Below are 16230 nucleotides of genomic sequence, written 5' to 3' on the forward strand. Positions count from 1 at the left end.
AAGGATTTCATTAATCTTCTAACTACTACTTTGCATTCCTATGGATTTAGAATCCTACCTTTCTGGTAGGATTCTTACAGTGCTGCAGAGTAGCCAGTTTGGTTGATTTCTGTTTCATTTAAATGCAACAAATAATAGGACTTATTTTTTTCTTAGTGACAAAGAAATGACCCCACATTGAAGCTCAGAGTCAAGCTATTCTACACAGCATTAAACTATATCTTGAATCAAACAATACAGACATCCCCTGTTTAAGTCCCAAGGAACACACACAAACACTGAGAACTGTGCTAATGCATCTACCAGGGCCATCAATAGTATGATTCCTTCCTCCTTTACAAAGTTTCATTCTGGCATCTTTACAACAGTTCACAGAAAAAAATGCAATGGAAGAATGCAATATAGGCTCTTCGCAAAGTAACAAAACCTTGCTTTATCAGAAAGAAATCCTCTCTTTTTTTTCCTCTGTTTTGCCATGACAGTTAACCATATGAGCAGTTGATTATCAAGAGGAATTTTCCCCACAGTACATTCCTTTTCAATAGAGTTCCATGAAATAACTTGATAATTTACATAGAAAGAAAATACTGTCATGACATTTCCACAGCTCTCCCCACAATTCCCTCATTAATACTTCGAGAATTTAGAAGTGAATATTGTGTGAATTTCAGCATTTGCTATTCCACATGGCATTCATTCCACACAGTCTATTGTCTGTGGAATGTAAAAAAATAAAATAAAATTCAGTATAATAACAGGTTATTTTGTGTTAACAACAAAGACTCCTTTGCATCTGATCTGATGAAGACATTAGTCTTCTTGGGCCAGCAGGAATAAATTAAATGGGAAATCAAAAAATGAAAACTGTAGTCAAGGGGAATCTCTAACCTTCGGTTTTCCAACTTATTTTTACACCTTATAATGAAATTTATTTTTAAAGCACTGAAAGTGTCAGCAATTCATTAACATGCATCTTTCTATCAAAAGTAATAACTATATATATATATATATATTGTGGCCAAGTCAAATCATTGGAGCTATCCCAAACTTGGACCTGGTTAACAGAATGTAATCAAATGCAATCACTCTGGCTTGCTCAGTAGCAAACAGGATAGAACAGAGTTTCATGCTGACTGCAAATAAAATACGTGACATAGTTCCCATAAATTTCATATCTGTTAACAAAGGTAATGAATAAACTTTTTGATCAGAAGTATAAGCAATGATTATTTGTATAAATTGGCACTGTCACACACATATTGAAATAAGACATTTGAAAGAGCCTAGAACAGTAGGTACAGATCTGAAAAGTAACATCCAGTGGTGTTCATAATACAGTTGTGTTTGTCTTTCCAAATTGAGATCTGAAAATATTTAGCAGACTCAAATAATGTGAGCGGGATGCAAAAAAAAAAAAAAAAAAAAAAAAAAAAAAAAAAAAAAAAGTAAAAACAACAGCGGAACAACAAGACAGAAAAATGACTGAGACAGAAAAAGGTAACTAAGGAAGATGCACCAATTCATATATTAAGATTATAAACTATTTCCCATTACCCAATTTAGTTTTTACTGCTGAAGATTAAATTGTATTTCCTTTATCTTTGCAGGGTAAACGTGATCATATTCTTCTGGTAATTGTACATGTCTTACCACCATACATTTGCTTCAACTCACGATTTTCGTAGGAGCTAAACCTAGTTCTTTCAATCTTTCCTCATGGGTCATATTCTACCAAGCTTTCATCATGCTAGGTGGTCTCCCCCAGTTTTCAACATTGTTCTGTATCCTTGTTTGTTTTACAGTGTCTTGCTCCAAACTTCCAACACAGTTCCAATAAGTCCAAGTTCGTGTCAAGCAGTGCAAAGTAATTGCCTCTTTTGTATTACTGGGCACATCTGTTGTAAGATTTCTGAGAACCAAACCACAGCAGTATTGATTCATATTCTGTTTATAAACCATGATGATTGGAAGTTGCTCCAGCAGATACTCAACAGCTATTCTGTAGTCAAAGTACTCAACACTACACTGAATTTCATCTAGTGGACTGCCTAAACAAACTGGACTATAAAATATATATATTTTAATAACAGTATGGTTATAATACTTTCTATAAGTAAGTTTCTATAAGTAAGTCAGTGAAAACATTAAAACCTCACTTGCCTTCTCCTTAGAAGTCACCTAACACTTTGCCTTCTACTACATCCAACCTTTTCATATTGCTTTTTATGAGTCAGTTCATACCTCAGCAAATCTTTTTTTCCTGTTATGCCTTTGCATTCCTCCCTAGTTATCCACCTTTTTTTCCCCTCTCTTTTTTAAAGGAATCCCACTTTGATTTCAAGATCTGTAGAAATATCCCCGTTGAACTACAGTATCTTATGTCTTCTCTTCACAGAACTCCACAGTGCTTTTGCCGCACTATTTTCACTGTTGTATCTTCGTAAGAGCTTTACTAGTTCTTCTGAAGCAGTAGAATCTCTTTACAATAAAAAGTCCATTAATCCTATTCTCATATCTTCCTCTTCTTCAAACAGTGCATGCTACCACCTCACAATCAGATCCACAGTAATTATTTTTTGACTTGATATTCCTAATCCATTCTTCCTTAGCCTTAACAAAATCTGAATGGATTACTCCTTAACATTTTACACATGTAGGGATAACAATGTCCACTGCAAGAAACTGTGCCCTAACACTGCTTATTTCAGCTACCAGAGAAATTAAAATCCATCACTGTTACCATTTCTCATCCTTTGCATATTTCTGTCAAAGATGCACAAAGTTCTTCTCCAGTGTACCTCTTTGTATTTACACACAGCTGTTCGACCAGGCTGACCCTCACCATTCCTCAGGTTCAGAGTTGAGGTATGTGTACATACTACCGGTATGTGTAGTTTGGACATTGAAACAATTATTCCCAATTCAAATTTCTTACTAGTGATGAAAATTTATTAAAATAGAAATGAAATAAAGTATTTGGTGAAACAGCTCATTTTATTTAACAGTTAAGTTCAGTAGCCACTCAATTTCAGTGAAGAATGGTTGAATGCTTTGTGAATTTAACTGGTTTATATATAAAAAAATAATGAATGCATGTAAGTATGAAAGAAAAAATATCTGGAATCACAACTAAATCCATCAATGTATGGGAATAAAATACTGTGTCTAAAAAATTCTTTTTTTTGATCCAAGGTCAGTTTTGCAGAACAATTTATTTTTTATGCAGCCTTTATTTTTTTCTCTCCCCTGCTTGGAACAGAGAAAATTTCCAAACCATGAAATGTCCCATAGAATGGGAAGCATGGCTTCTAATGGTATTTATGCCCCTAGACCTACTGCTGCTGCTAACAAAAAAAGCAGATGCATACTCCTTGAGCATTGTTCCTTGTACAGCCACATACAAATTCAGTTTCAAGTATTGCTCCTGTGTTTCTCCCACAGACATATGCCCTAGGCAACGCACAGCATTTTCTCTGAAAGTGCCAAAAAAGAGAAAGCGAGAACAAAAAACATCAGGAGTAACCAGCAGAGATGCTTGAAGTCAGGCACCAAAGAGAAAGAAATGTGAGAGAAAAATAGAAAAGGAAAGCAAGAAAAAAGATGGAAAATAAACACCCTGAAAAGGATGAGGTGAGGTTGGAGAGCATCTACACCTGTGTCACACTCATGCCACAAGAAGAAATAGCATGCACCTATCAAAGCTAGCAGGTCAGTTTACCAACATATCAGGCAATAAACAGCAAAGATATATGCAAAATACTGGATTCGTTCTAACATAATTTACTGCAGGTCAGAATTGCTAATTGTAGGCAACTGCCAGTAATCAAAGTTTCTGGACAATTCCAGAGATGAAGCTAAGCATGGACAAGTCACTGTTCTCAAGAGGTATTTCCTTTGCCACGGATTTCTTTTTTTAAAATCACATATATTATGGCTTCTGAAATGCTAAAAGCATGTTTAACCCAGAATGCAGATACAAGCATTATCGAAATGCAAGAAATCATTTAGTATTTCTAGACAAATAAATGTGAAGAGGAAAAAACAAATATAAAACATAGAGGTGGTTAGAAATACATTTATTTTTTTCCCCTCGAATCTCCTCTACTTTCAAGTTTGCAAGTTTGAAACATGAAACATCTGAAGTGGGAAAATCAGACATATTTTACAACATTTATTTTTAAGAAAGTAAATTTTTAATACTGGAAGATGAGGAGAAAGAAATGATGACTTGAAAGAGGACACAGAAGGGGCATGATATGGCCTGCAAATACATGTCCCTATGTATTCTCCTATCCAGAAAGACTTGCCATGTAAGGTTGTAGCCTTCCAACCCATCAGCATTTTTTTTAGAGATGACCGAGTCCTTTTGTACCATCGATGGCACCCAAACTAAATAAGTCAGCACAGAGATTTAGGTCATTAGAAACTAAAAATGCAACCTCTTAACAGCAGAGTACTGCAATTTGTGTATAACCCTAACACAGTCCACATTTGTTCACCTGAAATATAATAAGCTTAACAGGCATACAGTTTTATGTTAGCTCAGTGGTATTGCTTACCTAACAAAAAAGTGAAGGGATAAAATAAGTTGAAACTCTCAAATTTAACTCCTATTCTTGCATGTGGGACAGAGATTGACTTAAAAAAAATACATAAATCAAAACCCACAAAAAGAAATCCAAAAAAGTACAAATATTTATTTGATTATCAATGCAGAAAAAAGTAGATATAACTCGAATAAGTCCAATGCAGCAGATTGTAAGATGAGCCTCAGTAGTCTATATATCCAGTACCAAGGCCTTCAATGGCTCGCTGAAATAAGAATAGCCTAAGGAACCTATTTTCTAGAATCCCACACTCTTTATAGAAGGAATGGTCAGTGGAAACAACTGTCACTGTATTCTCTTCCTACTACTGCCCCTTCAGGTCAGTTAGCCCTATACCTCTCCTTCCCTGCAGCAGGATGATAAGGTCACACAGACCACAGGGTGAACAACAGATCTTCAATCTGCCTGGGAGAGGGAAAAACAAAACCAAAAAACAACAACAAAAAAAAGAGTTGCTCAGTATTAGCAGTGTTTTACTGAAATTGCACCTGGTGTGCTACATATGTGGAACTGCATCAAAAAAAGCTCATTTGGTTGCTGGGAATTAAAAATTAATTCAGTTCTGCAAATCACAGTGCCTATCATCATCCAGTCAAGGAATAGTTTTTTTTCCATCGAATATCCATGAAGTTTTCATTGATACTAGCTGGAAACATGCACGTGGAAAGCAGAATCAGTTCGTCTTCTTGCTAGCACAGGAGAACACACACAATTATGTAAGGAACAGGCCGTAAAGAACCTATCCTTCTACAGATACATCCATATGGATGTTTAAGTATTTTCTTCTTGTAGTAGCTCTACGCACACAAAGATCAACACTTCATCATAAAATATTTGCAATTTTTCTCTAAAGCTTCACAAAGTTTAAATACTTCTGCAATTGTTTGAATTTAATTCTGCATTCTAAGACATTTGTAAGTATATGCACTAATATTTTTCACTAAATTTTATTTATAAGTTTACTTGTACTAACAAGTTCCCCATACTTTTCCAGGTTGGAAGGAAATTTGCTTTTTTTCTTGTGAAGAACTAGTTTTTACTTTAGATTTGCATTTTGCTATTATAGCCTCCATGTCCAATCTTTAGAGAGAAAAACACAAAAGTTCTCAAAATAAAAGCACACATCTTGTGTGGTATGTGTGTGTATGTAAGCACATGTTTGTGCATGGGTGCTGGAGGTTTTTATTTGCGATGTTATAGTTTCAGGCTTCAAGAAGTGAGCTTTAACACCTGAAGAGCAGCAATAACAAATGCACAAACACTCCCTCTCAGTCAATGTTTAGGGAAATTCACACAGTTATCTTTATGCAAATATAAACACTGACTCTATGGGCATCTCGCTGGTATTTTGTAGTGGGTCATTACTGCAGCTAACAAATCAGGAAGTACATAAATGTAACATGGGCTAGAAAGAATTTATAACGCCTTTATAAGCAGAGATTTCACACTCTCCTCACCCTCATGTTTAATTACAGTACTTTCTAATACCACACAATTCACAGTTACTATTAAAAGTAATCTATTCAAAATAATTAGCTAGGTGTAAAGAAAGGAATGATATTAAACAAAGGAATTGGATATTAAAGGTTATGCATTCAAAATATAAGAGTGAATGCAGATCTTTTAACTTAGATATTATGCTATCTTTTAACAAATCATTACTGAAAGCAAAAGCATATGAAATAATGCAATTTAGTTTGAACAATGAGTGATTTATAAATGATTATATACGGTACAAGATTTCAAGGTTTCTGCACTCATTCCCATCAGGTATTAAGCTAAAATACATAACCATAGTAGCAGGACAGGATACCATTTGCTACAGAGAGAAAATCTCTCATTTTAAATCTGTGCTATCCTGGAACTTAGCCAAAACACCAACAAAATTCTGCTCTACAGAAAGCCTGCATATCATGCAAATGCACACTCTTAACATGCTAAGGCTGCACTCTTTCCTCTCCTGGTATCCAAGCACAATCGTTCATAGGTGAGAAAGGTGAGATTCCGGCAGATAGATAAGTATTTATTCAAGGTTTATTTTGAGATATTCTTTGGTTACTGAATAGGTAATGGGGCAGGGTCAACATGAAGGTAAAAATAAAGTATTTGAAATCTTTATTTTGATTTTTCATATTCAACTTGTATCAATTCAATACGACAACACCATAGAGTTTGCCTTTTGTACCATTCGAAAAGCAAAACTGGTAAGAGTATGCTCAGTTTGATGTATCCAAATACAGAAAACAAAGGATGGTGATGAGTGAATGTACCAAGCTACGTTGTCTCTTGACTTTCTTACCTCATTTACATAGACCCAGTGACTATCTTTTGATGCGAGGTTGGTTTCCACAGCCTAAAAAAAAAAGAAGAAATATAATAAAAATAAATAAAACATGAAATATATTCCGAAGAGAATTTACAATGTAAGGTACTGTCACATCTTATTTTGAATACTTCATTTTCAATTGGCATTGTTTCAATAAGTTCTTTCTCATTCTTTCATTGCTACTTGATTGAGAGGTACTTTACCAGTTGCAGCCACATTTCTCTGACTATTGCACTGCACCCAAACCAAAGTACTGTGTACCATGAAGATAATCTGTAAACGTAGCATGGAGACATATTGCAGCATGCTGGTATATCAGTATAAGGGATCCTGTAATGAACAACTGCACTCAGAACATATGTGATATGCGTGTGTTTATGAGAGCTGCTTTGAAAGTAATGCCTCCTATTTTATTACTCTGGCCCATGACATCAGAGGCGGATGTTGGTGTTATGGCAGTAGGGATTGAACCTTCCCACCAACATTCCACTACTTCTTATTGCCATGTGAAAGATGGCAGCAGAGGAGCAGTCTGCAAGAACAGCATTTGACATGAAAAGATGTATGAAGTAAAGGAGTTTCATTGAATTCCCCTATGTGGAAAAGTGGCACCCACTGACATTCATTGATGTTTGCTGAACATTTATGGAGGTCAAACAGTGGATGCGAGCAGAGAGAGGCGGTGGTGCATTTCAGCAGAAGTGACATTGGGTCACCTCCGCTGGAGCAGATTTCTATAAATTTGGCATGCAGGCTCTTGTTGATCACTGGAAAAATGCATAGCTAATGGTCGTGACCGTGTTGAAAAAGACTGTACTGCAGCTAAGAATTTGATGTATCATATAGTGCTATTGTGCTCTTCATAGCTGTTGTAGTTTTCATGGAGAGAAATAAGAGGCATTACTTTCAGAGAGACCTACACATAATGAATCCTAGTAGACTGGTTTCTTCTAAACATGCCTCCCAAATATATTACTTCTGCCTTATTACAACTCTGTTCGTTTACTTTAGTTAACCTATTTAATTAAAAACACCACTCTGAGGCACGCAAGAGACTGTCATATGAGTCATCCTCTCTTCACATTTAAGCAGGACCCAAGAGAAAGTTATGATTTGCATGGACACTTTTTCTAACTTCGTGGTATGGACTTGGATCATGATTTCATATTATAAAGAAAAGCAGTTAATCTCATCAGACTGCACATTTATCAGCCAACAGGTAGCCCTCATGGTTCACTAGGAAGGTAAAACTGGAAAAGATCCCCAGAACAGTAAATACTAGTAATGAGGATCTTGGTGGAAGGATTTGGCAGTATACGTGGAAGTTTCTAATTGCCCCCTTTGTTTAACAGAGATAAGTTATTCTGTACTGTCATAAAATTATATCAAGCATCAAGAGGTGTACACTACAGTGATTATGATATCGCTAATGTCCTGCTTAACACATAGTTAAACAACTATTGTGGATTCATCTCACCTAATAAAATGAGACAGTCCCAGCACACACTTGTATTTCAGGAGGCAGTTCATTAAACGAAACCAGTTTTTCATGTCACTGCATTTCTTGTGTCAATACTATCCTACTTATTGGGCAGATATTCTTACACCATGTTATAAATGGCCCTATGAATCACTGTAATGTACCTAGTTAAAAAAGACAAAAACAAATGAACAAAATCTTTCTAAGTTACTGCTTTTTAACCTGGATAATTTCAGCACCACGATCACTCTTTGTGGCCTCAAAAACAACTGCATTGATAGTGAGAGACTCTATACACTGCGGCTGGGCTTGGAAGGAACATCATCACCCACCTTCCTCTCCAAACACATTTGCGTAATAAGCCTCTTAGGTATTTTGCATCAGATGGAATGAATCACCTTCTCTTATGACACTGACTACAGATGACTGGCTGAGCATAAACGCCCATGATTTACAAGGCCGTAGTGCAATGACAAGATAACTGTCCTTAATATAGACAAGGAGATTCAACCTGATTCTAGCAAGAAAACAAGGCAAAGGCTGGCTAAGTAGCCAGCATCAACATTTTTAACATCACTCTTTGTTAATACTGCGTTAAAAAATACTTGCCTAAGTAACAGTGCTTTAAAACCTCACTTGTTATTCAGTCTACATAAACAAGAGAAAAAACAGTGGGCAATACATGGATCTCAATCTGTTTCTCATGTCCACAAGGTGAAGTACTCCTTTAAAAAGACAAAAATCCTTAAAGAAAAATCAAAAAGTAGTCGAAGGAAAGAAATCATCACAGACAGGACACATTATTTCTCATTATCATCATAAACAGCATAATGAGGAATGTAACTATCCCTGGTGTCAAAGTAGATGAGAACTGCTAGAGACAAGATAATTCTCTCTTCAGTACGCAGTGAAAAATTGTCTCTCTTGGTTAATTGCCTACTTAGCATTTCTTTTAAATTGGCAAGAAAATTAAACTGACCCCTTAACTGAAGAATTGTAGCTGCTATGAAAACTAATCCTAACAAAACTTGTAGATTTTCTCCCCATTCTTCCTTCTAACATGTTCTTCAGACAAAGCCAAAATAACCCGGTGTAGTAACATACAGAGGAAAAACACAGTGCTGCCAACATTAGCTAAGCAGAACTAAATACTGCTCAGGTGCAGAGTTATTGCATTGGCTACATTTTGTGAGTTATCTGCAATAGTGAGCGATTTGTATAAATAAATTTTAAGTCGGGGTGCTGAAATAGCCATGGAATTTCAAAGGAATTATTCTAACTCATTCTTCTGGGTTCATGTATCTGGGCCAAGGTTTTTAAAAGAGTGACTAAATTTAGGATGCTCAGAGTTTATCTTTAGTCATCAGAGTGCTGGCCCATTCAGCATCCCCTACAAAAGTCAATGACTCTTCACTCTAGAAGCCTGAAACATTTAGAAACAAAACTGCATTTAGAAACATAACTAGAGGAAGGCAAGTTTAAAAGTCTATAAATATCTTCAGTTTAGAGCTGCACTGTATCCCATGAAGCAGTACTCTAAAACCAGACACACTGAGAGGAGGAAAAAAGCTATGTTTCAAATTTTGAGCCACATTTACAGAGCTGCCCTAAAGAACCACTAAGTATCCTAAAGGAAGGGCTGAAAGAGATCATGGAGATTTCAGCCATCCAATAGCACTGGTGTATTGGAGGTGTATTCACAGCCAGAGGCCCATGAAAATTAAAGATCGTGAAGGCCAAGGTGTTATACATCTATGATATCATAAGAAAATTCCTTTAGAATTCTCCAAATACATACATATATGTATGTTTGTAATTTATGAAGTTTCTTGTTCATTAAAAAGGAAAAAGTGTCTATACTTAGGAGATTATGATCATTTGTTTTTAATTAGAATTTGAATATTCAAGCTGTTCAATATCTTGTCATTTGTTTAAGCTTTTGGCTCAAACCATTCAGAATTCTTTACAAAACATCCTGAAAAAAACCCATTACAGCCTATTTCATAAATGCATCCTTCACTAAAGAAAGAAGGCTAGGAATCTTTCATTACTGCAGCTGAGGAAAACTTTTGAAATCAACTGCAGCAGGATTAATTACCAAAATATGGGTTCTTTGGTGGAAAACATACTAATACATGTACAGAATCAACTATTTCTTTACATACTGTCTATGTATAGAGAGTCTGAGAATAATGCCTCACAACATTTCTAATCTGCTTATGAGATAAACAGTACACTGGAAATTAAAGTGTATCAATGTGTCCTTTAATCATAGACCAGCAAGTAGCTTCCACAAATTTGGAAAAAAGAGGTGTTGAGAGACTGCACACCCTTCTTCCTTCCCAGCTACATTTCAACAACCAGATGTTAAAATACAGAACCCAAACTCAAAGAATTAAAACTCAGCTGATGGACCACTATTTGCGACAAAATATAGAAGATATTAGCAGAACTCGGTCAGACTGGCAAGAGGGGAAAGAGAGCAGTGAATGTAGAAGGCTGTTAAAACAGGATCTGAACTCTCAATGCTTGTCTTTCGATCTTCTGTTTCTCCCTATTTCTTTTCTACTACTCGTGCTCTCTGTTGAGAAATTATAAACAATGTTAAAAAAAGACTGTTCATAAAAAATGAGCAAAGATTTTCATGTACAGTGTTGTTTAATTTTAATTTATAAATTTAAAAGAATACATTGCTAAAATCCATCTGTTTTATTCAAACCACATGGAGAACAAATATTTACATTGCGTTATAAAGAAAGCAACTCTGCTCATCAGTTGTAGAACTAAAGAAAGAAGTTAGGAAGGTTTGCAACAAATACAACAATGTTCAGAAAGAAAGAAAGAAAGAAAGTTTTGCAGAAAACAAAACAAGAAAACCAGATGCAATCTCTTCCTGACCTTTTCCAAAAATCTGAAACCAAGAGCATTTCCAAGCAGATAGTGACAGGGAAGACTATTTTTCAAAGTATCTGGCTGCTTTGCCATGGTCAGCGCCTCAGCATTAACAGTAAAGATATGGGTTTGTAGAAAGGAGCATGGGGATGGGTATCCAGACACAATCTAGAGGGTGCAAAGTAGATGAGTGTCCAAATAGAGAGGGGAAAATCATATTTCAGTGACAGCTGAAGATGGCAAACACAAATAGTCCTGCTGTTTGTATAGTTCCAGAAAGAAGGGCTGCCACCCTGAAATTTGTGATAGAAAAGAAGCAGTGTGGGTTTTGCCAGGAAGGATATCAAAACACGTAAGGATATTGTTCATTCTTTCACTGTGATGGTGGGGATAAAGAGCATCACAACTTTCCAGAGGAAAAAAATAAAATAAAATGAAGTGAGAAGTGGTGAGTTCACAATTGTAAAATCATTTGGAAGCTGTCCTAAGAGACACTAAAAGAAAACAAAAGCTGAATTTTAAGACTAATTACAGCTGGAGGTAGAGTGCAGATACACCTGCAACATGGAGAATCCAGCTTGGCGGCACTGACAGATTGAATAGAAAATAGAATATCTCAGGTTGGAAGAATCCATACCATAAGAATCACGGAATCCAACTACTGGCTCCAAACAAGGACCACCCAAAAAAATCAGACCATATGACTGAGAACACTGACCAGAATCTTCTTGAATTCTGGCAATCTTGGTGCCATGACAACTGTCCTGGGGAGTCTGTTCTGGCACCTGATCATGTTCTTCCTGATATCCAACCTGAACCTCCCCTGTTGCAGCTCCATGCCATTCCCTCAAGCACTATCACTGGCCATCAGAGAAAGGAGATGAGCACCTGATCCTCCACTCCCCCTCATGAGGAGCCGTAGGGCACAATGAGTTGTCCCATCATTCTACTCCTCTCTAGGCTGAATAAGCCAAGGGACCGCAGCCATGCTTAACAGGTTTTTGCCTCCAGACCCTTGTGGAATGGTTCCACCATGTATAGTTGAGTATTCAACTCTTAACTGTTTTCAAGGGGAACCAACTGAGACTAGCATCAAAGCCTGTTAGGTGTTGAAATTCAATTCTGTGATGCCCAACGCCAGCATCTAGACTCCTACACAAACTGCTACTGTGAAGCTGCTTTCCACGTTGCAGCCCCCCTGCAGGCCCCTGCCAGCTGGACAGAGTGCCAATGGGCAGCCCCTAGGGATGCTTACAGCTGGGGAGAGACAGGAGACCTGCAACAGAGATCTGCAGAAAGAGTCACAGCTGAGGATCCAAGTCCCTTTCTGGGACAAGAATGGTGAGTGAAGAGACTAGGAAATGCTCAGGCTAAGCTTTGTTAATATGTAATATGTGGAAAAAAAAGAGATAAAGCTTCATCATTGGCAAATATCACAAAGTACTGGCTCATCTTAGAGCCTTTGTCATCTTTTCCTTCTTCGTATTTCTAAAGCAGCCAGTAGGACAATGACTGGTAAACTTTTCTTTGTTGTTAATATATTTATTATTCATAATGAAGCAATAAGTAAAGAAGGGCTTGTGGAAGTAATCATGTCTAAATCTCAGCTCTTTGCACATGTTTTAAAAGATATCATTCTCAACCCTTACAATTTATTACCTGCTCATTTTACATTTTCAAAAGAAACCTATTTCCAGCTCCTATTGTCCCAAGCAAGGCTAAAGTCAGTGACCTGCTTCCACAAGCAGCTTTTATATTTTCTCTTCACGTCCTTGGAAGAAAGATTTAAGTACAGTCTTTTATTACTACTATTCCTCTCACAATAAAATAAAATAAAATAGGCAGATTTTTCAGGACCATTTTGAAATCTACTTTGTAATTCTGAGACAAGTCTACCTCCAGTTGCAGACTTTTGTTAGCAGGAGACTCGTATTTCAAAAAATATCTTTCTTTTTGGTTTAGATGTCCAGGAAAAAAAAAAAAACAAAACTTAGGAATCAGATAACTGGTTTATATTCCAAAGAAGACACAACCAAGTTGGTAATGCAATACATCTGTCAGTAACTAATTCCATACTATCAAACTGCAAACAGTTTATGTAAGAAGCTGTGTACATCCCCTGGATATAAATAAGTTGAGACAGAAGATATGGGAAAGTCCATTATGGTAGAACAGGTGTGTTCAGTCTATACCCCTTAGATACTTGATCTATGTTTAGAAACTCTTTCTAATACAACAGTGGTTCACATTCAGGACTCGTTTGCACTGGGAATAAAGCTTCACAGATGAACAAGATGTCAGAGTAACTGAGCTTCCTGAAATTCATTACAAACTTTTTCATTTCAAATAAGTATCTCTTCACTCAGTGTTTCCAGAGCAACAGAACTCCTATAAAGTTTAATAGATCAAAATAAAGAAATAAAGTAAGCATTAATAGCCATAATAAAGTATTTTTAAAAATGAGAAGAAAAATGTCAGACAACTCTTATCTACTTATAATATTTATAACATTGTGAAGAATACTCCAAACTGATATAGTTTTTAAAGCTGAATGGTAGCACTACCATTAGTAAGCTTTCCAGGCCATAGCACTACATACAAACTCCAAATCCATGACACTGAGACATTTTGGACTCTGAATTTTGAAAAGATCTCACTTCCAATAAGCTGTATTAGGAATGTATGTTTACATTTTCCTTTTTAATACAGGTTAATTAAATTTTTTAAATGTCATTTCAGACAAATATGAAATTCTTCCTTCTCTAAATGTTAAATGGTAATTTAAAAAGGCTCTATGACATATTTTTTCAAATAAGAAAATTCACTGAACCTGACCCTTTCTGACTGAAATTCTTTATGAAGAGTTTCTCCTTTCACTGAAAAGTTTTGTCAAAAGTTCAATACTCTTCTTTTACTGAACACCCTCCTACAAATGTGCACACCCACACTGATAACAAACATCTAGCAAGCTGAGTACATATCTTCCAGTGATCACCACCTCACATCAGTGGTACAACTATTTTCCCTGTATTTAAAACAGGAGCCATCAATTCAGAGATCTAGTTCATATTAGCTATGTAGAAGGGCTTCAAAAACCATAAGCATAATGGCATTTTAACATCCACATTTCTGGATCACTGACTGCATATATTACTTCACCCTTGGTATGCGCTCCAACAACTGAAAGAACCACTTCCAGTTGCTAATAACACGTCATGCAAACAGGAGTAAATTTGATCCAGACCTTCCCAGATTTTTGTACACACTCCTACAGCAGATGAATGCTGATTAGAGGGTGTACACGACATTTGGTACAATGCAACTTGATAATAACCCAAATGGAAATATAATAATATCTTAAAATTGCACTACTTTCCTGTTACATATGTCATAGATGGTAAAATATATATATTCAGTAAATATATATATGCATATACTGAAGAAATGCTACCCAGAAGTTTAATCTTAATCAAGAGAAATGATGAAGATGAAGAAAAGGGAAAAGGGCAAGGAAGAGAGGAGAAACTATGCACTGCAACATCTCCTGCTTACATGGCTGTTTTCCTTATTAACTACTGTAATAAAGATGACATTGCCTATTATTTTAATAACTTAAATCTAATACCTTGGGTTTCTGTTTAATCTTATTCACTTTTTATAGGTAATGCTTATTATATTCAATCTCTCTTGCATTCCATTTATGGCATATTCTGCCGAATTGTACATGAAAGTAAAATACTGTATATGGAGTTCTTCCAATAGCATTCAGTAAGAATTTACTTTTCAAAGCTCAAGCATCAAATACTATTTATAAACTTGTTAACCATTGACCATTTAACTGTTTGGCACAGCGGTGACACTGGATAATTGCACAGCTGTCAGGAAGCAACATTTCTGTAAAGACATAAATCTAATGTTAACTACAGAATATAACCTCTCCGAAATCCTGTACTTACAATTTTACCAAAGTTGCACACTGAGCTGACTTTGAAGATGCTCTGGAATCTTTAAAAAAAAAAAAAAAAAAGACTTAATTTTTCTCACTTAGATATTGCATTTTTTTTTTTTTTTTGACGATAACAAGTTTGTTACATCTATTTTCTATTAAAAAAGCCTCACTTTTCTAGAGAAAATTTTTAATGTTTTGTTAGCAAAGGTATTCCTGAAAGGGTCAAACTACAAAGAACAAATTAGACTAGTCAACATTCCATTTTTTTTCTGATTGCTTTGGTATTCCCCATCCTCCACGAACAGAAGAAATCATCCAGAACATTTCAGTGTTTTAAGTCGTCTTCTTGTTTGGAACACCTACATGGAGTTGTCTAGACTTCATTTTCAACATAAGCTTGAAAAGGGTTCATCAGGCACAGATCCTCTGCAAATAAAGTATCAGCATAGGTGATTGCTCTCTATTTTAAAAACAGGCATCCACTCCACAGTCAGGGCTAACACACCTCAGTGTATACCACCACTCTCTTGTATACAGTGTATACCACACACTTTGCCTTCTCAGCTCTACTCACTATAGCTCCAAACTTCAGCTTGCACTGAACTTCAATATATGTTGCGAAGAACATGATTTTTTTGTAGATTTAACAGCAGATAGTAACCATGTCACTAAAGAGAGATGCAAACTTCTTAGCTTTCTAACATGCACACAACAGAAAACAGTGGCAAAGTTTACATTTGTAATTTCCTCTTTTAAAAGTATACTTCATCTTGTGACAGCATGGTAGCCAAAGCTCCCAGGACTGTGTATCATGGCACAAACTCTGAACTTGAAGAATCAACTACAGGGTCAGGAAATCTCTTCGATTCTTGTGAATTTAGGGTTTTAAAGATGATTTATAGCCTCTTTCATAACATTGCCAATTGTAATTCAAGGCAGGTATTTTACAGAGGTTACACTCTTTGTAAATTCTATA

General features: G+C 36.0%; 1 protein-coding gene across 8 annotated transcripts in view; it reads right to left on the reverse strand.

Moving 5' to 3' along the window:
* GRID1 (glutamate ionotropic receptor delta type subunit 1) overlaps positions 1–16230 on the reverse strand; it is a 522559-nt gene that overhangs the window by 123528 nt on the left and 382801 nt on the right. For all 8 annotated transcript variants that reach the window (XM_426488.7, XM_015288029.4, XM_025151671.3 and 5 more), the window contains one exon: positions 6907–6960. In XM_426488.7, the coding sequence (XP_426488.2) occupies positions 6907–6960 (54 nt within the window). The remainder of the gene's footprint in view (positions 1–6906; positions 6961–16230) is intronic.

The sequence above is a fragment of the Gallus gallus genome, chromosome 6 (assembly GCF_016699485.2).
Source record: "Gallus gallus isolate bGalGal1 chromosome 6, bGalGal1.mat.broiler.GRCg7b, whole genome shotgun sequence".
Lineage (NCBI taxonomy): Eukaryota > Metazoa > Chordata > Aves > Galliformes > Phasianidae > Gallus > Gallus gallus.